This window comes from Sorex araneus, chromosome X (genome assembly GCF_027595985.1).
Source record: "Sorex araneus isolate mSorAra2 chromosome X, mSorAra2.pri, whole genome shotgun sequence".
Lineage (NCBI taxonomy): Eukaryota > Metazoa > Chordata > Mammalia > Eulipotyphla > Soricidae > Sorex > Sorex araneus.
In genome coordinates this window covers 56,761,251-56,784,309 of record NC_073313.1, presented here as the reverse complement: position 1 = coordinate 56,784,309, position 23,059 = coordinate 56,761,251, and the positions used below count along the sequence as shown (strand labels likewise).

The 23,059-nt window shown below is 38.1% G+C and overlaps 1 protein-coding gene across 1 annotated transcript in view; it reads left to right on the top strand.

The window, feature by feature from the left end:
- Nucleotides 1-23,059, top strand: part of FAM120C (family with sequence similarity 120C) — a 432,369-nt gene that overhangs the window by 159,437 nt on the left and 249,873 nt on the right. Inside the window, exons 14-17 of the mRNA XM_055123233.1 lie at nt 3,838-3,993; nt 4,075-4,126; nt 9,438-9,572; nt 15,998-16,932. Coding sequence (XP_054979208.1) covers nt 3,838-3,993; nt 4,075-4,126; nt 9,438-9,572; nt 15,998-16,932 — 1,278 coding nt within the window. The remainder of the gene's footprint in view (nt 1-3,837; nt 3,994-4,074; nt 4,127-9,437; nt 9,573-15,997; nt 16,933-23,059) is intronic.

Genomic DNA, 23,059 nt, shown 5'->3' with positions numbered 1-23,059 from the left:
TCAGAGACTTAAAAGCAAGCTCCTGGAAGCGATATCCTATAGTCTACTTCTCCCTTTGGTAGAACCTGGCAAACCACTGGGAGTTTCCTGCCCACATGGGAGAGCCTCGCAAGGTCCCCATGGTGTATTAATATGCCAAAACCAGTAACGATGCTGGGTCTCGTTTCCCTGACCCTGAAACAGCCTGCAATGTGGCATCGTTGGGAAGGACAAGCAGAGAGAGGCTTCTGAAATCTCAGGGCTAGGACAAATGGAGACGTTACTAAGACTGCTCGAGAAATTCGACGATCAACGGGATGATGATGATCACTCATGATTAAGGAAATTCAGATCAAAACAACCAGATATAATCTCATCCCTAGTGAAAATGGCACATATCAAAAAGTCTGGAAACAGCTAGTGTTGGCGGCGTTATGATAAGAAAGGAACCCTCCTCCACTCTTGGTAGGAATGTCATCTGATCCAACCTCTATGAAAAGCAATATCGTGATCACTCCAATAAAAAAGGAATAGAATTCCTATATAACCAATAATTCCACTCTTGGCATCTATCTCCAAAACACAAAAACATTAATTTGAAAGAATATATGCACATATGTTCATCATCACTCTTAATGTAATAACTAAGATATGAAAACAACCCAATGCCGAACCTTGGATGAATGGATCTATTAGTTGCAGTTTACATATGTACATACATATATAAACATAATTATGTATATATATGTGTGTGTATATAATGAAATATTTGCCACTCCAAAAAATAACAAATCATGCAATTTACTGTGACATGGATGCAACTAGAATATGTACTTAGTGAAGGCAATGAGAAGGAAAGAATAGATATAGAGTGATCCTTCTCACTCATATGTGGGACTTTAATATACACAGCAGGGCAAAAACAAAGTGCCAAAGCAACACAAGGAAAGAACTGATCTTCTCAATTGGCATGTGTGGGAGGGGTTGAAAGGAGGGACATTAGAGGCCTTGGGGGAGGAATGTGGTACACTGGTACACTGGTAATGGGTGTTGTATTGAAATTATAACAGTATTATAAATTACAGATAGTTAGTCAATAAAAATAAATAAAGCATGACAGCTTTCAACCAAGAATGTGCCCCATTAGTAAGAATACTTGCCTTGCATGTGTGATTCCCCAGGTTCTATTCCTAGTACCTAAAAATAAAATTATTGGGATCTTCATTGAGAGATAATGTAGCTCAGTGGTTTTGTTTTGTTTTTCCTGATTACTTATTTAAATTCTTTCCATTTGTTTCTGTTTTTGTAATGACTTGGTGTTGCACAGTCTTGGTTATGGTGCTCACTCACTCAGCCATGCTTCTTGCCAGATTTTGCTCACTTTAGTAGTGGCATTTGCACATATATTCACTAGGGTCTCAGTCATTTGTGGTGCTTGCACACATTCTGAATTTAGTGACCTTCTGGGTGTTGCAAACATTAGTTCTGATAAACATGCATGTGCTTGCTGGAGACCATACTCCTGGCGCAGTGTTCTTATGTCTTTAGTCATGGTGGTCATGAGGGGAAATGAAACTTAGTTTCAGAGTTTTTACATACCTGACTGTGTGCCAGAGATCACAAAATTCTGTGGTGAGACCAGGAATCCTAAGCAGAGAGTATCTGGGACTCTACTCAGCTAATGTGGGCAGTACCCTGGATCAAAATCCTGGTTTCATGCTTTAAAGATAGGTACTTTAAAGCAAAGAACTGTCCTCTGGGCCCCTAGGTAAGATTCTTATCTAGAGCTGATGTTAAAATCACCCAAGGAACTAGTTAAAAATATTTTTATTGCGTAGACCTATATTTATTTGATCATTGGTAGTGAGATCTAAATATCAGTAGTTTGTAGGGTTGAGGATGCTGCTCAAGTGGGGCATATGACTTGCATTTGTAGGACCCTGGATTTGATCTCTGTTACCTCGTGCTTGAATTAGCACTGCTGGGTACGATCTTACTGGCCTCCGAGCACTGCTAAGTATAGCTTCTCTAAAAATAAGAAAAAATTATTTGTAAAGTTCCCCCAGGAAATTCTAGTATACACTAATAAACCATCTTTTATGTAGGTGTTCAAGTAACAGTTAAAATTTCTTTTAGTTTTTAAATTTTTCTTGAATTGTTAGCCTTAATATCTCTTCTTTTTTTAAAAAAAATTAAATCACCGCGATTTACAGTTACAAAGCTTTCATGTGTGAGTTTCAGTCATACAATGATCAAACACCATTCCCTCCACCAGTGTACATTTTCCACCACCGATATTCCCAGTATCTCTCTCCACCAATGCCACCTCTCCTGCTGCCTCTGTGGCAGACCATTTCTCCCACACTCTTTCTACTTTTGGGTGTTATGGTTTGCAATACAGATACTGAGAGGCCTGGTTAGTACTTGGATGGGAGATCCCTCTTTCCTTCTTATATGGCAATGATCTTGTGAATAGTGTCTTTGTTTCTATCAGTTTTATTTGGCTCTTCATTTACTGTTAGGCAGAATTAAACATTTTAAAAGAAAGCCATTTTTCAGTTGTCTCTTGTTAGCATAGTATCGTATGTCACGTAGTATTATATGCAGAAAACAGTCTCTTTTTGTATATTTCTCACGAATGATTAACCCAAATTAAGGTCACTGGGCCTTTATCATCTTTAGATTTGTTTTTATTTTTCAATTTAACAATGTTTGGACATCTTAGTTTTATAAGTAAAACAAAATTTTGTTTTATTTAAGACATGTGATAGAGGCCAGGGATATAAGAGCTACAGCTTATGCTTTACAAAAAAAAAAAAAGAAGAAAAGGAAAACCCTGTAAAAAAGTAATTATTTAGAGTTTGAATGTGGGTTACCCCAGACTGGAGTGCCTGGACATCTTTCTTTTAAACATAACATTGCCTCAGATTTATTCTCCAAAAGACAATGTATGATTGCCATTTATATTAAAGAATTCATTCTGGGTCCAGGAGATGACTCGATGACTTCCACGTACCTATCTTGTAAGTATCAAGTTATGATATTAATCCTAAATTCCATCACATGTAATGTGACGATCTGGTAGCTATGCTCTCTGTGACCTCTGGTACTGCAAGCCATTTTCAACTATATCACAGCAGAGGGTAGGGCATTTGCCTTGCACAAGGCCGACCCGGCTTTGATTCCTCTGCCCCTCTCAGAGAGCCCGGCAAGCTACCCATGGTGTTTTTGATACGCCAAAAACAGTAACAATAAGTCTCACAATGGAGACATTGTGGTGCCCACTTGAGCAAATTGATGAGCAACAGGATGGTAGTGATACAGTTATACAGTGATACTACAGCAGATTATATAAGGACTAAAACTAATGGATGTGATCCCTGGTGAGCACCATAACTAATGAGATGTACATGCACCACAGCCACGATAATTTGGCATCCCTAATGAGCACATGTTTGAACAGCATACAGTTTGTGACCCCTTGTAAACACTAGCGCAAGCACCACAGCTAAAGTTGAAATCCCACTTAGCACCTTGACCAAGAATACAAGTACTGCAACCTAATATATGATTGTCTCCCAACCCCATCATTGTAACTACAATAGCAACAGAGGGATGGAAAGGAAAAAGGTCTCTCTGGCCAGGAATGCCAATTAGACAAATGTTATTGGTTTCAAAAGAAAAGTAATAATTTAAGTTATTATGTGGCACTTTATTTCTGGTTTATATTAATTATGCTGTGGCTCTTGAATCTAAATACTTAAATTTTGTATTTTTTCTTTAGGACAGTCACAACTAATATACTATTACAATTTGAAGAAAATTATTTGTCTTTAATAGACTTTTTGCTTTGGGCAGGTTGAAGACAACTTTGTGCTGGAAAGTGAGAAAGAAAAATTTGTAGAAGAATTACGGGCTATTATAAGTCAAGCCCAGGATATCCTTCACATCCACTCTACTGCAGAAAGGTCTACTGGAATTGACCCTGTTACTGTGGAATCCAATAGTAACCAAGTAAGAACAATTGCTTAGCACATACATCTTTTCAAATATGTATCAGGAGTTTTTTAATTGATCTTTTCTTTTTTAATTCAGACAGGATCATCGGAACAAATACAGATAAATACTGCATCCACTCAAAGCAGCAGTAAGTTATATTTAATAAAATTTCCCATTTACTTTTTAGTTAAGACATTTGAAAACTTTAATTACATAACTTCATTTGGAAAGAAGTTAGCCTAAACAGAGATTTAATAAGCTGGTAATGTAGGCTTCTCAACACTTTGAAAGAACTTTATAGCCGAGAAAGAAAAAAGTAGTAAAAATGTAAAGTCTTTTTCCAAATTTCCTCCAAATGTTTCTTTATCTAATGAGTTCATTTCTGAATTGACACAGTATGTTATCAGAAAAGTAGTCATAGTACTGATTGCCTTTAAAAATTTTATTGTTTGAACTTGGTTGATAAAGTTTCTTAAAAAATTTATTTTTTGGCTCCAGAGCAACAGGGGAGAGCACTTACCTTGCATACAGCCAAACTGAGTTTGATCCTCAGCATCCCATATGGTCCTCTGAGCACCACAACCAGTAATTTTTTAGTGTAGAGCCAGGAGTAACCCCAAAGCATTGACAGCTTTGACCTAAAAAAAATTCAAAAAACCATTTCTTGGTGCATATGCTGCACAAGCCCATGTGCTGCTGGTGCCTACGTTGCCAAGCACATGTGGTGTCAGAGGACATTTGTAGCTGTGTAATCATCGGGCGGCTAGGAAAGGCCCTCCACGGCTCTCTCTCTTGCCACCTGTGTTCTGTGGTCTGGGGCCACTTCCCCACCTGGGACAGCCGATACTATGGGCAGATGAAAGAGGAAACAAGGAACAGGCTGGTTGGTGATCAGTTGCTGTTTATTCCATTGTCTCCACATACCTGTTCTAGTCTCACTAAGCCCCTCATTCTAGTCTCACACTCCCCCTCATTCTTGTCTCCTTCTGTCCCCCATGCTAGTCTCTCCGTGCTCCTTCTCACAACCCTCCTCTCTCTCTAGTCACTCACACTGGGGGGTAGCACAATCAACATATGAAAGCCCTCCTCTCAAGGTCAAAATACCACCTAGGGTGTGTATCTCCTTTCCTTAGTCCAATAACTTAATTAACATCTTAATTCTACTTCTTAATTTTAATTATTTTGTATGGACACAGTAAGAAATACATTAACCTTGTAGGGTGGCTCTCCTGGGGACATCTCGCTATAGATCTCAGACTACAGTGCTTAGGACAGATTAATCTTTCCTAAGCCTAGCAGTATCCTATCTAGATGTTACTTTTTGGATAATGACAGAATTTGTTCATGACAATGCTCTTAACTTATAGTTAAGTATTATAGCTGCCACAGAAGCCTCGTCCCTCTCAGAGAGCCCAGGACGCTACCGAGAGTGTCCCGCCCGCAAGGCAGAGCCTGGCAAGCTACCTGTGGTGTACTCAATATGCCAAAAACAGTAACAACAAAAGTTCTCATTCCCCTGACCCTGTAAAAGCCACCAATATGCCATCGGGCTACACTGGCACGCAACAGAGACGATTGGTGATGTTACTGGCACCCGCTCAAGCAAATCAATGAACAATGGGATGACAGTGATACAGGGATACAGTGATTATGGTGCTTTTCCTGGCCTACTTTGATGCCACGGTAGCTTACAGCTTGCCCTGGGTCCATCCAGTCCCTCGTTGGGACTCTGCTTTGGGGGTGTTAGGAAGTAAGGGCAACTGAGGCATAAGTTGAGAGAACAAATGCCCAGAAGTGAATATTATTTGGAATCAATTAACTCCCAAGTTACAAAAGCATAGCATTAACTGTCTTCCTCTGTCTATCCAAAAAGGACATTGATCTGAATTAACTATGCGGAGGATTTAAGGAGAAGAGAAAGCAATATTTACAAGTTTATGGAGTCTGACTAGGAGATAAAGGTGATTAACAATTGGAGAAGCAGATCACAAAGAAAGAGGTTGCAAATAAACACAGAGGAGTGGGAGTTTGTGATGGGAGTAACCCAATAAACCTAAGCTCCCTGTGGCAAGGCAGAAAGGATAAACCAATGTTAACTTACAGGAGCACATTTGTAGCCTGCATTTCCCCTCTTGAGAAGTGTACTGGAGCTCTCTCTGCCTTTGGAGAAGTGCAGGTTCTCTTGAACGCCTTACTCTTTCTTTTTTCTTTTTCGGTCACATCTGGCAATGCACAGGGGTTACTCCTGACTCTGCACTCAGGAATTACCCCTGGCATGCTCAGGAGACCATATGGGATGCTGGGAATCGAACCCAGGTCGGCCTCGTGCAAAGCAAACACCCTAGCTGCTCCTATCACTCCAGCCCTTGAGCACCTTACTCTTACTCTCACTTTTTTCTCCCTCATTTCCCTTCCTCCAACCCTCCTAATAAAATCTGGTATTGCTTCACAAAAAAATTCATAATATGAGATGGGCTGGAGCCATAGCACAGCAGGTAGGGTGTTTGCCTTGCACATGGCCGACTTGGGTTTGATTCTTCCGCCCCTCTCAGAGAGGCTGGCAAGCTTCTGAGAGTATCTTGCCCGCATGGCAGAGCCTAGCAAGCTACCTGTGGCATATTTGATATGCCAAAAACAGTAACAACAAGTCTCACAGTGGAGATGTTACTGGTGTCCGCTTGAGCAAATCAATGAGCCCCGGGATTGCAGTGGTACAGTGACAGTGGTACAGTGGTATGAGATAGGCAAATTCATTCTTTATTTGTTTGGTTTTGGGGTTTGGTTTGGGGAACATACTAAAGTGGTGTTCAGAAATTAGTCCTTTGGTGCCTAAGGGATCTCTCCCAGTAGTCCTTTGAGGCAGTCCCAATGGTACTCAATTGACCATGCAGTGCCAGTGATATAACCCCCGGGCCTCCTGAATACAAAGCATTGCACTCAGCCCATGGAGTTATATGTTTTTGACCCTGGGCAGAAACTTTCTTTTGGGGGAGAAACTTTTTTAACTAAAATAATCATGTTCTAAACTTGCCTCATATTTAATAAGTGTCTATCTTGGTTTTTATTTCACCAGCCATGTGCTTCAACCTGCTTTGATCACTGAGACTGGAAATGGGGACTCTGGTTTCTGATAGATTTTTCTCTCCATTTTTCTCAGTTCTGACTATGGGCATATTTGGGGTACCTGGATGGGGAGATGAGACATAGAAAAACAAAGACCTCTCAATGAATTATAACAACATGAAAATGTAGCTGCAAATGATATGAGAGTCATAGAATCTGATATAATTAGTCTGAAATTTTGTCCTCCATTTTCTTGTTAGCAGAAGTCTGCTAGATTTCTGATTGATAAAATAGGCCCAAACTTAAAAGAATTAGTGGGCCAGAGAGATAGATGAAAAAGCTAGAACAAATGCTTCACATGCAGAAGTCCTGGGTTCAGTCAACATTACTGCATGCTCTCCTGTGCTTTGAGCCCAGGAGTAGTCCTGAAGCACCTATGGGTATACACCAAAAAACAAAAACAGAGAAAATTACTTATTTGAATAACCGTGCAATATAGGAATAAATATTTAAACACTTACTCTACCCTTTCTTAAATTTCTCCAGTATAGTTGACTGTTGATTTAATTTTGCTTTTGTATTTTGAGCCACACATATTGGTGTTTGGGGCTTATTCCTATCTCAGGGTACCTCAGGGTACACTCCTGGCAGAGTTCCAGGGACTATATGGAGTGCTAGGGATCGAAACTGTGTTTGTCCCCTCAAATCAAGTACTCTGCATGCTCTAAAGCTCCAGCCATACTTGGATTTTTTTAAGTGTTTTTTTGGGGGGGTGGGGGTTGCAGATCATACCCAGTGTTGCTCAGAGCTTACTCCAGGCTCTGTGCTCAAGAATCATTCTGGGGGGCTGGAGCGATAGCACCGGGGATAGGGCATTTGCTTTGCACGCGGCCGACCCAGGTTCGATTCCCAGCATCCCATATGGTCCCCCGAACACCGCCAGGAGTAATTCCTGAGTGCAGAGGCAGGAGTAACTCCTGTGCAACACTGGGTGTGACCCAAAAAGCAAAAAATAAATAAATAAATAAATAAATAAAAGAATCATTCCGGTGGCTCTCAGAGGTCCATATACAGTGCTTGGAATTGCACTATGGTTAACCACATGCAAGGAAAACATCCTTAGCACTGTACTATCTTTCTAGCCCCTGGTTGGTTTTTTTTAACATGTACAGTTCTATATACTTTAATACTTATAAAGACCATATACATATAATACATATAAAGACCACTATAATTAGGGTACAAATGGAGATCGGCTTTAAGAAAAATGTGCTTTCCATTTTTCCTCACAAATTGTCTTTCAGTGTTACTCATAAATTATTCTTGAGTACTATTTGGGTGGAAATCAAGGTAAATAGATATTTTAACATGTTCTTTATTGTTTTCTAATTGTTTATATTTTTATTAATGCACTATGATTTAGAAAGTTGTTCCTAGTTGATTTTAAGCCATACTCTGTTTCAACACCACTCTGACCAGCAATGTTGAAATCCCTGCACCAGTGTCCACAGTACGCTCCCATTCCTGCTACCCCCCAGGCTACTTCTCTGATAGGTACATTTTAAATTTTGGTTGTTGCGGTTTGAAGATCCCGCTTTCATTGTTGTTGAAGATCCCGCTTTCATTGTTGTTGATTATGACTTTTTTTTTTTTTTTGCTTTTTGGGTCACCCCTGACGGTGCACAGGGGTTACTCCTGGCTCTGCACTCAGGAACCTGAGTACCTGGTGGTACTCAGGGGACCATATGGGATGCTGGGATTCGATCCCGGCTCAGCTGTATGCAAGGCAAATGCCCTACCCGCTGTGCTATCACTCCAGCCCCTGACATTTTAATATATAGCTAAACCATTCTTCTACACCACCTTAGGCTCTTTATCCTTGTCTCTCCATTACTTCCTATTCTTCTCTACATAACCCCCCATTGATTTATTCTCTTTTCTGTCCTCCTCCCTTTACTTTGGGGTCAAAGGTGATCTAAGATCCTCCCTTTTCTGCATTGCATTCACTTGTCCCATTATTCTGTTTACCACTGATAAGCAAGAATTCCCTGTGTTTGTCCTTCTTCTGGCTTCACTTAACATATTTTCTACTTCCATCCATGTTGTAGGAAATTGTGTTATTTTATCATTCCATGTAGCTTCATGATATTACATTGTGGACATAAAACACAACTTCATAATCCTTTTGTCTATCATTAGATATCTACATGGATTTCATATCTTAGAAATTATACTAAGTGCTTCAGAGTATAAAAGTATGCACCTCCTTTTGAATATTTTTGTGTTCTGGGGGTAAATATCTTAAAGTGGAATTGCTTAACCTACTTTTCATTTTAAAAGGTAAGTATATTGACAACTGCTTAGTATATATTAAGTTCTCATAATTCTTTCTATAGATGAATCTGCTCCTCAGTCATCCCCTGTTGGTCGATGGCGATTTTGTATCAACCAAACAATAAGAAACCGTGAGACTCAATCTCCTTCTCTTCAACAGTTTATACCTACAGTACCGGGGCAACTTCCACTTTCTAGTAAGCTTTAATTCTGTCTACTTTGTCCATTGGTGGAAGATACAGTGAAAATATGTACCATTAATTTAACATGTATTATGGTTATTTTATGCTTATGAAAACTTTTGTGTTTTATATTAATATTAGAGTGAACTGAAGCTATTTTTAAATTTTTTTAATTAAATCATTGTGAGCTACACTTACAAAACTTTCATGTTTGAGTTTCAGTTATACAATAATCATTGTATATTTTCCACCAATAATGTCCCCAGTATTCCTCCCCCGCCATGTCCCATCCCACCCCTGCCTCTATGAGATAATTTTCCTCTTAGTTGCTCTCTAATTGTGAGTATTATGGTTTGCAATAGAGACAATGAGAAGCTATCATATTTGGTCCTTTTTCTACTTTGAGCACACATCTTGTAATTCGAGCGATCCCTCCAACCATCATTGACTTATTGATCCCTTCTCTATTCCAGCTGCACCTCCAGCTCCTAAGGCAGGCTTCCAACTATGGAGCAATCTTCCTGGCTTTTGTCTTTATTGTTCTTGGTTGTTAGTTGAATATTATGATTTATTATATTACACAAATGAGGACTAATGACTATTCTATGTCTGTCCCTCTCTTTCTGACTCATTTCATTTAGCATAATACTCTCCATGGTCATCCTTTTATAAACAAATTCATGACTTCATCTTTCCTAACAGTTGCATCATATTCCATTGTGTAGATGTACCAAAGTTTCCCTAACCAGTTGTCAGTTCTCAGGCACTCGGGTTGTTTCCAGATTCTGGCTATTGTGAACAATGCTGCAATAAATGTACAGGTGCAGATGTCATTTTTATTGTGCTTTTTTGCACCCTCTGGATGTATTCCCAGAAGTGGTATTGCTGGGTGAAATGGTAGCACAATTTCTAGTTTTTGTAGAAATGTTCATATTGTTTTCTGAAAAGGCTGGACCAGTTGGCATTCCCACCAACAATGAAGGAGAGTGAGTTCCTTTCTCCCAACATCTACACCAACACCAGTTGCTTTTGTTCCTTTGGATGTGGGCCAGTCTCTGTGGTGTGAGATAATATCTCATTGTTGTTTTGATCTTCATCTCCCTGATGATTAGTGATGAAGAGCATTTTGTCATGTGCCTTTTGTTTGTTTCTTTTTGCTTGTTTTGGGTCACACCTGGTGATGCACAGGGGTTACTGTTGGCTCATGCACTCAGGAGTTACTCTTGGCAGTGCTCAGTGGACCATATAGGATGCTGGGAATTGAACCCGGGTCTGCCACGTTTAAGGCAAATGGCATACCTGCTGAGCTATCACTTCAGCCCTGTCATGTGCCTTTTGGCTATTCGAATTTCTTCTTTGAGAAAATTTATCTTCATTTGATCGTCTCATTTTCTGATGGGATTGGATGTTTTCTTCTTTTAGAGTTCAACCTGTTCCTTGTATATCCTTGATATTAATTCCTTATCAGAAAGGTATTGGGTGAATATCCTTTCCCATTCTGTAGACTGTCTTTGTATTCTGGTCATTGTTTCTTTTGAGGTGCAGAAGCTTCTTAGTTTAAGATAATCCCATTTGTTTGTCTCTGCTCCCACTTGCTTGGTCAGTAGCACTTCATCTTTGAAGATACCTGTGGCTTCAGTGACACAGAGGGTTTTGACGACATTTTCTTCCATGTACCTTATGGATTCTGGTCTGATTTTGAGGTCTTGTCTGAGCCTATTTTTTTCATATACCTGTCAAGTTTTGCCAGCACCATTTGGTGGAGGATTTCTTGCTCCACGTTATATTTCTTGCTCCCTTACAAAGATTAGATCATCATTTATTTGAGGGTGTTTGTAAGGATATTCAACCCTATTCCATTGGTCTGCGGATCTGTCTTTGTTCAATACCATGCTGTTTTAATTATTACCACTTTGTAGTACAGTTTTCGGTTGGGGATGGTGATGCCTCCCATCTCTTTTCCCTCCAAGAAGTCCTTTATCTCCTTAATTAAGATGATTCCAAGGTACTTGATTTCTTGAGGCATGATTGGGAATGGGTTTTTTTTTAATGTCAGTTTCTTCTCTCTAATTATTTGCATATCAGAAAGCTATGCACTTTCAGGTATTGATTTTATAGCCTGCAACTTTACTATACAAGTCTATTATTTCTAGGAGCCTCTTGGCAGAGGCTTTAGGAATCTTTAAGTATGTCATTTGCAAATAGTGAGAGCTTGATTTCTTCCTTTCCTATATGGATGCCTTAATATCTTTTTCTTGCCTAACTGTTGTGGCAAGTACTTCAGTACTATGTTGAATAGAATTGGTGAGAGTAGGAACTCTTGTCTTCTCCATGATCTTAGAGGGAAGGCTTTTAGTTTTTCCCCATTGAGGAAAATGCTTTCCATGGGCTTATGGTATATAGCTTTGACAATATTAAGGAAAGTTCCTTAAATTCCCATTTTGCTTTTAGTTTTAATCATAAATGAGTGATCGGTCTTGTCAAGTGCTTTCTCTGCATCTATTGACATGATCATATGGTTTTTATCTTTTCTTTTATATATGACGGATTATATTGATTAACTTGCGAATGTTAAACCATCCTTGCATCCCTGGGATGTATCCCACTTGGTCATGGTTTATGATCTTTTTCATGCGTTGTTGGATTCAATTTGCTAATATTACGTTGAGGATCTTCACATCCATGCTAGTTAGGGATATCAGCCTGTAATTTTTGTTTTTCGTGGTTGTCTCTGTTTGCTTTTGGTATTCAGGGATATGTGCCTCATAGAAACTATATGGGAGAGTTTCTGTGTCTTCAATTTCCTAGAAAAGCTTGAAAAGGACTCCAATAGTTCCTCTTTAAATGTCTGTATGAATTTGTCAGTGAATTCACCTATACCTGGGCTTTTATTTTTGGGAAGACTTTTGATTACTATTTCAATGTCCTTGATAGGTAGAGTCAGATATTCCAAGTCTTATTGGCTCAGCCTTGGGAGATTATAGCAATCCAGGAATTGATCCATTTCTCTTGTTTCATGGCATACTGACTTTCAAAATAATCTCTGATGATCTTTTTAATTTCTTTAGTTTCTGTTGTGATGTCCCACTTTTCATTTCTGATTCAGTTTATTAGGTTTCTCTCTGTTTTCTTTGTTATTCTTTCTAGTATTTTATCTATCTTGTTTACTTTTTCAGAGAACCACGTCTTGGTTTCATTGATATTTCACATCATTTTTTGGGTTTCTATGTCATTAATTTCTGCTCTAATTTTTATTATTTCTTTCCTTCTGCTTGTTTTCGGCTCTTTTGACTCATCATTTTCTAAGAGGTTGAGCTGTGAAGTCAAATTATTTATGTGGGTCCTTTCTTCCTTCCTGAGAAAAACTTGCAGAGTTATACATTTTCCCCTTGACACTGCTTCAACTGTGTCCCACAAGTTCTGGTAGTTCATGTCTTCATTCTCTTTGGTTTCCAGTTATCTTTTGATTTCTTCCTTGATTTCCTCTCTGACCCACTCATTGCAAACTGTTGAGCTGTTTAATTTCAGGTGTTTTATTTTATTCCTCTTTCTGTGTATGATTAGCTTCTATCTTCAGTGCATCATCATCAGAAAAGATAGTTGATACAATTTCTATCTTCCTGATTCTGTTGAGGTATGTTTTGTGGCCCAGCACATGGTCTATCTTGGAAAATGTTCCATGTGCACTGGGAAAGTATGTGTATTTGTTTTTTGGGGATTTAAAGCCATTATATATATATATATATGTATGTATATATATATATATATATATATATATATGCCCTCTCTCTTTCTTTTCTTATGTCAAAACCAGTACTTTCTTGCTGAGTTTTGATCTTGTTGATCTATCAAGAGCTGATAAGGTGGTATTGAAGTTTCCAACTACTATTGTTTTGCTACCAATGTCCTCCTTGAAGTCAGTTAGTTGTTTTAAGTATTTTGCTGGTCACTCATTGGGTGCATATATTCTTAGGAGTGTGATTTTTTTTTCCTGTTGTATGTATCCATTGATTATTCAGAAATGACCTTCACTGTCCCTACTTTTCTTTTTCAGCCTGAATTCTGTGTTCTCAGATACTAGTATGGCCACTCTGGCTTTTTTGAGGGAGTTGTTTGCTTGAAGGATTGTTTTCTGTCCTTTGCTCTATCAGATGTGTTTCTTGTAGGCAGCAGAATGTTGAATTCAATTTTTTAATCCATTTTTCCACCCTTTATCTCGTAATTGATATACTTAGACCATTGACATTGAGAGATTATCCTCATCTGGTTTTGTGCCATTTTTCTGTTGATGTGTTTTGTGGTTGTAGTGGTTTTTCTTGTCTTACAATAGCCCCTTTAGACCTTCTTTTAAGGTTGGTTTTGAGTCTATGAAGTTCCTGAGCTGTTGTTTATATATGAAATAGTATATCTTTACTTCCAGTTTGGGAGAGAGTTTAGCTGGATAAAGTATTCTTGGTAATGCGTTTATTTCATTGAGTTTTTTCACTATATACCACCATTGTTTTCAGGCTCGGATGGTTTCCTCTCATAAGTTTGTTATAAATCCAAGGGATGCTCCTTTATATGTGATTTCCTTTGACCTTGCTGCTTACAGTATATTGTCTCTGTGGTATTCATCATTTTGATTATGATATGTCTTGGAGCCTTTTTTGGGGGGTCTCTTTTAGCTGGTACCCGTAGGGCTCCTTGTATCTGGATGCCTGCATTCTCTAGCTCTGGGAACTTCTCAGCAATGATATCTTTAACTGTTTCTACTTCATTGGGATTGCCTACCTGTCCTTCGGGTACTCTGATGATTCTTATGTTGTTCCTCTTAAGTTCATCCACTGTCTTTGATTTGCCCTACAGCTATTTTGAGGTCTTTTCCCATTGCATGTTGTTGCCTGTTTGCTTTCTGCAGCTCATCTTTACACTCACTGATTCTGTCTTTGGCAGTTGTCATTCTACCATCGAGGGCACCCACCAAATTTTTAAAAAATGTTTTATTAGTGAATAACCGTGAGATACAGTTGCAGACTTACAAACTTTCGTGCTTACAGTTATACAGTGGTTGAGTGCTATCCCTCCACCAGTGCCCGTTTTCCACCACCAGTGGTCCCAGCATCCCTCCCCCCAGCCCCATCCCCCACCCTCACTTGTCCTCCCCCCACCCCACCCACCCAGCCTCTGTGGCAAGGCATTCCCTTTTGCTCTCTCTCCTTTTGGGTGTTCCCATTGAGTTTTTAATTTCATTGACCAAATCCTTTATTAATAACACTTCTGTTTGTAGCTTTCTTATTTCTGCTATCCTTTCTTCCTGTATTTTCTTGGCTTTCCATTTCACTGTTTCTTTCTTGTCCTCCTTTAATTTATTGGATGCCTGTTCTACTGTTTTCCTTGAGCTCATTGAACATTCTCAACATTTCATCTCTAAACTCTTTATCAGACAGATTGTATTTGTGCGTATTCCCTGTTGAGGCTTCTGAATTCTTTATTGGACAGATTGTATTTGTGTGTATTCTCTGTTGAGGCTTCTGGGCTCTTTTTTTATCCAAACCTCGAGGTAAGGATTTGCACTGTTTCTTCATGTTGCTATGGTAGTATGGAGGTGGGACCCTCCAGTTCACTATCAATGTTCCCCTCTCTGTGAGAAAGGATTCTGAATGAACTTGGTCGATGGTGGTTGCATTTTTCCCCTTCTAGAACGCTTCCTCTTTGTTTCTCCTCTGTGACTTACATGAGGCCTCTGGTGCAGCTTCAGGGAATGTGTTCTTTTATATTAGGCTTGTTCAGATTCTTGTGTTCACCGTTATTTTGGTAAGATCGGAATAGGCTCATAGACTATTGGCCTAATGTGTTTGGGATAGCCAAGTTGTCCTCAGAATTAGATAATGGAAATTGAGATATTAGTCCAAAACTTTGGAAAAGGGGAAAATAAATGTGGCCACCATCCTGGAGGCCACCTCCCCCCCCTCCCCTGCCATCACCACTGTACCTGTGGGGGAGTTGGCCATGTAGGTGCTTTTGAAGAAGTACAGTCCCACTACTCATGCAGTCCTAAAACTTGCCAGGATCCCCTCTGGCCTAGGTGTTCGGGAGGTACCTTAGCCGAGAGCGGGGTCTTGTAGTTCCCTGGGTCTACTTGCTGGGCACTCTGACCAGGAGGCCAATTACCCCCACCGTCCTGAAGCTATTTTAAAGGTAATTTTTATGGAAAGGTTTCCTTCTTGCCTTGACAGATTGAATTTATATTTTGAGTCTTGCTTATTTTGTTGTTTTTTTTAAAATTTGTATTTTGTTTTATTTTTATTTAAATATTTTTTCTGATTTTTTTTTATTTTTTGTAAACATGTTAACAAATGTTTTCATTTGCCCCTAGCTCCTATCTGTTTGGGTTTGAGTACTAGTTTGTGGTTTTTACTTATCAGTAATTGCTTAGACATTGTTTGTTATTATTCCAGGTCCAAGAAGCACAAGTACCACCAAAATATCACAGAACACACTGCTCACTCTAGAAAATAATTCATGTCAGCATGTACTTTTAACCTCTGAATCAGGGCACAAGGATGTAGTTGATGGTAAGGTTTCTGAATGTGCCAGTGTGAGAACTAAGCAGCCAGCTATACATTATCAAGTGGAAGAGGACAGATCGATGATGACCCCAGTTGCCAGTAACATTTATGCTTCTACTTCCGTTTGTGCACTTCCTGTTGAATCTGAGAGACTCACAGACCAAGCAAGCATATTCCTACCTGTATATACATGCCAACAACCTGCCAATCAGGCTGATGTACTTAGCATCTCTATTGGCGAGTCAACTCAAGGTACAGGTAACTCTCTTACAACTTCATCACTTATGTCTGATCAAGAGCCTAAATCTTTATCCACGGAACAGAGAAATGTGGCCACAGAGTTTATTTCTCAGGAAGGAGAAACCACAGCAAATATTGAATTAAGTTCTCCTAAGAAGGTCATTCCCATTCAGACTTCTGCCCTTGAACCAACTACCCTTTTAACTAACACTGTCCTGGAATCAGATGGGGAAAGACGTCCAAAAATGGAGTTTACAGACAACCGAATTAAAACTCTGGATGAAAAATTAAGAAACTTGCTTTATCAAGAACATAACATATCTAGCATCTATCTTGAGAATCAGAAGGATATCATAGACTCTTCATTTTCATCCTCTGCTGAAGATACCCTTTCCTGTCCAATGCCAGAAGTCATAGACATCAGCCTCTGTGGAATTCAAGATAATCCTGCACAGCCCCCTGATCTTCAGCAGACAGGCTCTATGATTCTGTCCAATGTGGCAGTGAGTCAAACTGCTAACATATCTGTATTCAAAAGAGACACGAATGTGATAACTTCTGTACCCAGCGAATTATGTTTACATGTACGTATCTTTCCTTTTTTGAAGCAAAATAGTTTTATTTAAGGAAGTTTACTTAGAGAAATGTATCATTTTTATAACCAATCCATTATGTTTTTGTAGAAATGCCCCCTTTTCACATATCTGTGATTTGAAATGAAATTATCTATTAAGAGATTCTGAAATCACAGGTATTTAAAAAGGCCATGAATTAGACTGAATGTTCCCAGAACATCTCTGTAGAGATTACAATGATTTTTAGTAAAAGAGCCTTTTGATGAATTATTTAGAAACGTGTGAGCAATGTTTGTATTCGAATTAATGACAGAAAAGGACAAATTTATAGATTGCTTTAATGGATAGGAAAGAACTTATTTAAAAATATCTGTTATGGGGCCAGAGCAATATTATTGAGGGTTTTGCATGCAGCAGATGGGGGTTCGATCCCCAGCATATCTTATGGTCAGCTTTGCACCGCCAGGAGTAATTTTTGAGTGCAGAACCAGGAGTAACTCTGGAACATTGCTGGATATGGCCCCCAAACTATAAAAACAATTAGCTATTATAGGACCAGAATATAAATCAAGGGGCTGGAATAGAGTATGTGTCATATATGTCAGAGTGCTGTTTCCCTTTTACTGTTCTTCAGAGTAAGATGTGCCTCCAACAAATAAATCAAATACCTGTTACCTGTTTTCTATTTTGATTATTTTAATTTTATTGTTTTCATGTAATCATCAGTTTTAATTTATTTGAAATTTTTTCTCTTGGATCCTAAAGATTTTATTTTAAATACCACTTATGCTTTATTTGTTCTTAAATATATTAATCACATTAACCGATATGTACTTCAGTAAATTAAAATCTTGTCCATACAAAAAACCTTTTAAAATATTTCCAAATGAACTAAAATGTTTTCATGATATTTTTTCATGATATTTTTCTTCTATGTAAATGAAACATTAGTGAGGATATAAAATTTCTTTTTTTAACTTTATTTTTTAAAGTTGTTCATAATAATTTATTATATTCAGTATTCCAACGTCAATCCCACCACCATTACACCTTCCCATCACCATTATTTCAAATTTTCCCACTACCACCCAAGCCTGCCCCAAAGGCAGATGCTAAATAATTTATTTTGTATTGCTTTTATGAATAATCCACTAAAAATGATCCAAAAAGATTGTTTTAGAGGAAAGTGAGTGAAAATTGTGTTTCTCATCTTGGAGCCATTAAGTAAAAGAGATCACTAACATGTTGTTACAGGTTGAGCCTTGTATGCTAAAACATATATTTTTCATATATTTTTATCACACATATTTTTACACATATATTTTTTTATCAAGATAGGGTGCCTTCTTCTTTATACCCCATCAAATGTGTTGTGATTCTCGTGGCATATCAGTGTGATAAAGTGTGATATGTCGTGGTCTTGGTGATTTTCAATTGCATCATCTAAAAAATACTTCCTCTGAATATAGAATACTAATTGCTAAATGTTTTATTTTCATTTCTATTTAATACTATGCCTATAGCTTTTAATGAGAATTTCAAATTTATTTGAAATATGTCCTGCTGTACAAAATATTGTTTTTATTGGATTTTCTTCAAAACTTTTTTGTCTTTAGTTTTCAGAACTTTAAAGACTAATTTTAAGTGCATTGCAAAATTGAGAGATAAACAAAAGATTGTTAATATAACTCCTGCCCCCATATGTAGCCTTTTCTGTTAGTATAACAGAGGCATTTTACTATAAACATGATCTATTATTAACATTCCATACCAGAGGACTGTTTGTTACCTTGAAATATAATCATACAAAGTCCATAATTTATAGTCACACTCACTTTTAAGTTTTTTGTAACAACATTTTTATTATTTAACGTGGGTCTATATAGAATTAAACCAAATGTTTTCATTGTCTTGAAAATTTTTTATGCTCTTCCTCTTCATAAAGCACTTTATTGTCTCCTCTTTACTGGCTTTAAAACTCTTTACTCTCTTCATAGTTTTATCTCTTCAGTAATGTAGCATTATTGGTAGAATAATTATGGTTAGAATCTACTTTATCATTTTCACTTTGTCTTCTTATGTTTAATATGCATTTAGGGTTCCTCCATGTCTCCTCATAACTTGCTATTTCATTTCTTTTTAGTGCTAAATAATGTTTCATTATCAGGATGGGTTTATTAATCCATTCCCCTACTCAAGGATTTCTTGGTTGATTCTAAATTTTGACATTTACAAATAAAGCTGGTATTACGGAACTGCAGTGGGTACAGTGGGTGGGGCACGCAGTCTTTTGGGTTCGATTCCCAGCATTATATATAGCCCCCTGATCCTTGCCGGGAGTGATTTCTGAGTTCTGCACTGCTTGGTTCAACATTGAGTTCAGTGCTGTCCCCTAAAGTCTGTGTATCTGTGTGCAGGTTTTTGTATGGACATAATTTCCACTCCTTTGGGACTATATCGAGAAATGTGTATGCATACGTATGTATGTATATATGTATGTATGTAGAGTTATACACATACATGCATTTCGTTAACCATTCGACTTTATGACTCTTTCATTTTGGGTTATAATTTATAGAACAACTTGTCCAGTTTTACCAATTATGCTATAAATATCCTATTAGCTAAAAAGGCAAAAAAGAAAATCTGGCTCATAGTCACACGCGGCATATTGCTGTCATATCTTCTCAGTCTCCTTTAATCTACAATCTTTTCATTATCTAAGAAAAAGATACTTTTGAAGATTGTAAGTTATCTTACAGAATGCAATTCATTTTAAGTTTGTCTAATGTTTCCACATGACTAGATTCAATTATATACTTTCTATAAGGAACGGCACTGAAATTATGTTTGTCCTAGTTTTTTGTCCCTTAGGAAGCTCATTGTGTCATTTTGTTCTATAACTTTACCTTTTATTTTATTGTTATATAGTGCTGTTCAGAAGGTTTTGAAATGTAAAACTTTTCTATGCCCTTTGGTGATTTCATGGATAGCTAGACAGATATATTTTACTTTCCTTTAGGGGACCCATATTTTTGACACATGTAGAATTATAATTTATAAATATGGAGTGATAGCACAGCGGGTAGAGCCTTGCACATGGCTGACCCGGGCTCGATTCCTCCATCCCTCGAGGAGAGCCTAATAAGCTACCAAGAGTATCCCGCCCACACAGCAGAGCCTGGCAAGCTACCCGTGGCGTATTCAATAAGCCAAAAACAGTAACAACAAGTCTCACAATGGAGATGTTACTGGTGCCCGCTCGAGCAAATCGATGAACAATGGGACAACAGTGCTACAGTGCTTTCAGAGCTTTGAGGTGTGTGTACATGGACTTCTTTTAATTTATCCTGTTTGGGGTCTAATAAGCATTTTTAGTTTCTTTATATCTTTTTATCGAATTTGGAAAATTTCTGTCAATTTTTTAAAAATATCTTCTTTGCACTCATTTTTTCTTGACTTTTTTTGAACTTTAATGATATGAATTTTGGAGCTTTTGATTTGCCTAACTGCTCACTGAGTATTTTTCCAAATCTCCCTGTTGTTATGAGGTTTCCTGTTATAAAAAATGTTCCCTTTTGTATTATTTTTTGGGGGGGTCACACCTGGTGATGCACAGGGGTTACTTCTGGCTTTGCACTTAGGAATTACTCCTGGTGTTGCTCATGGGACCATATGGGATGCAGGGAATCGAACCTGGGTTGGCTGAGTGTAAGGCAAACGCCCTACCCACTGTACTATTTATTGTTCCAGCTCTAAATGTTCCCTTTTTAAATCTTGCTGCTTTCAGTGTCTCTATCTTTGGTTTTGTCATTGTGTGCAAAACATGTCTCAGAGTCTTCCTCTTTGATTATTTTCACTGGGAACTTTTGGGCCTCTTGGATCTCAGTGCGTATATTCCTCAACTGTGGGATTTTCTTATCAATGATTTCTTTAACTGTTTTTTTTTTTCTTCATAGAATTTGCCTTCCTGTTCTTTAGGGACTCCAGTGATTTTTATCTTGTTCCTCTTGAACTCCAGTGATTTTTATATTGTTCCTCTGGATTGCTGTTCATTTCTTTTCCAACTTTCCCCACCACCTGTTGTTTTGTATGTTTCCTATATCTCTCCTTGTAGTGCATTAATCTTTTCTTCAGTTCTTATTATTCTGTTGATCAAAATGTCTATTGCATTTTTTATATCATTTACCATACTCTTTTTTTTCCCATTTCTTCTTGTAGGTTTCTTATTTGAACTTTCATACTTTATTGTGTTTTGCTAGCCTTGCCATCATTTCTCTGAGTTCATTAAATATTGTCACATTATTGTCAGTAAAATTCTTCCCTTAGGGTTTACTGAACTTGTTGGTGCTTGATTGAGCTTTCTGTGTTACTGTTTTCACTCATTGAACTTGGTGGACTTTTGGTGTCTTTACCATTGTGTTTGCACTGCTGAAGGTGAATATTTGCCCCCTGGTTTTCTGAGGAGTTAGACTGTTTATTCCTAATTGCCAAGAGATTTTATTCATTTTCAATAATGAATTAACTTCTCATTTATATTGAATATTCTGATAATTTTTATATGCATGAAGATTTTAATGCCCAAAAGTAGAGACAGAGAATATGAGGACAGTTGTCTGCCATAAAGGCAGGGGAAGTGATGGAAATTGTGGGGGGTAATACTGAGGACATTGGTGCTGGAGAATGTATACTGGTAGAGGGATGGGTGTTCGATCATTGTATGACTGAAACTCAAACATGAAAGTTTTGTAACTATATTTCACGGAGACTCAATAAAAAGAATAATAAATATTTCAGAAACAAAAAAATAGTGCTCCAATAATCATAGGGGTGCTGATAACTTTTTTCATTGTGCTTTCGGACCCTTGAATTATATTCCAAAGGTGGAGTTACTGACTCATATGGAAATCGAATTCCTAGATTGTGAGGAATGTCCATATTGTTTTCTGAAAAGGCTGAACATTCCCACCAGTGAAGGAGGTTCCCTTTTCCACCATATCCATTCCAACACCGGTTGCTATTGTTTTCTTCTTGATGTATGCCAGACTCTCTGTGGTGATGTGGTAACTCGTTGTTTTGAGTTTTATTTCCCCGATGATTAATAATGTACACCAAGTTTTCATGTGCCTTTTTAACCTTAAACTATTTTGGGGGGGTGTTTCTGCTCAACTCTTCTACCCTTTTTGTTGACAGGGGTTGATTTTTTTTCTTGTGAAGTTCTTTATCTAAAAATTGGTGGGCAAATAGTTTATCCCAGTCTGTGGGGTGTTTTGATATTAGAGTCTTGTCTCCCTTGAGTTCTTTTTAAATAATTTTTATTTAAAGAAAGATGATTTACAGGGCTGGAACAATAGCACAGTGGGTAGGGTTTTTGCCTTGCACGCAGCTGACCCGGGTTCAATTCCCAGCATCCCATATGGTCCCCTGAGCACCACCAGGAGTAATTCCTGAGTTCTGAGCCAGGAGTAACCCCTGTGCATTACTGGATGTGACCCAAAAAGCAAAAAAAAGATGATTTACAGAGTTATTAATATTTGAGCTTTAGGCATATAACATTTTATTTTTTATTTTATTTTATTGAATAACCGTGAGACAGTTATAAGCCTTCATGTTTGAGTTACACTAATACAGTGATCAAAACCCCATCCCTCCACCAGTGCACATTTCCCACTACCAATCTCCCCAGTATACCCTCCCCTTCCCACCCTCCCCCTGCCTGTATGGAAGACAATTTCCCCCATACTCTCTCTACTTTTGGGCATAATGGTTTGCAATACAGATACTGAGAGGTTCTCATGTTTGGTCCTTTATCTACTTTTAGCACACATCTCCCCATCCAGATCAATTCCTCCAACCATCATTGCCTTAGTGATTTCTTCCCTATTCCAGCTCCTTTCTCCTCCAGCTCATGAGGGAGGCTTCCAACTATGGAGCAATCTTCCTGGCCCTTGTGTCTACTGTCGTTGGGTGTAAGTGTCATGTTATGTTATTTTATATTCCACAAATGAGTGCAGTCCTTATTTGTCTATCCCTCTTTTTCTGACTCATTTCATTTAGCATGATACTCCCCATGACCATGCACATATAAGCAAATTTCATGACTTCATGACAGCTGCATTGTATTTCATTGTGTAGA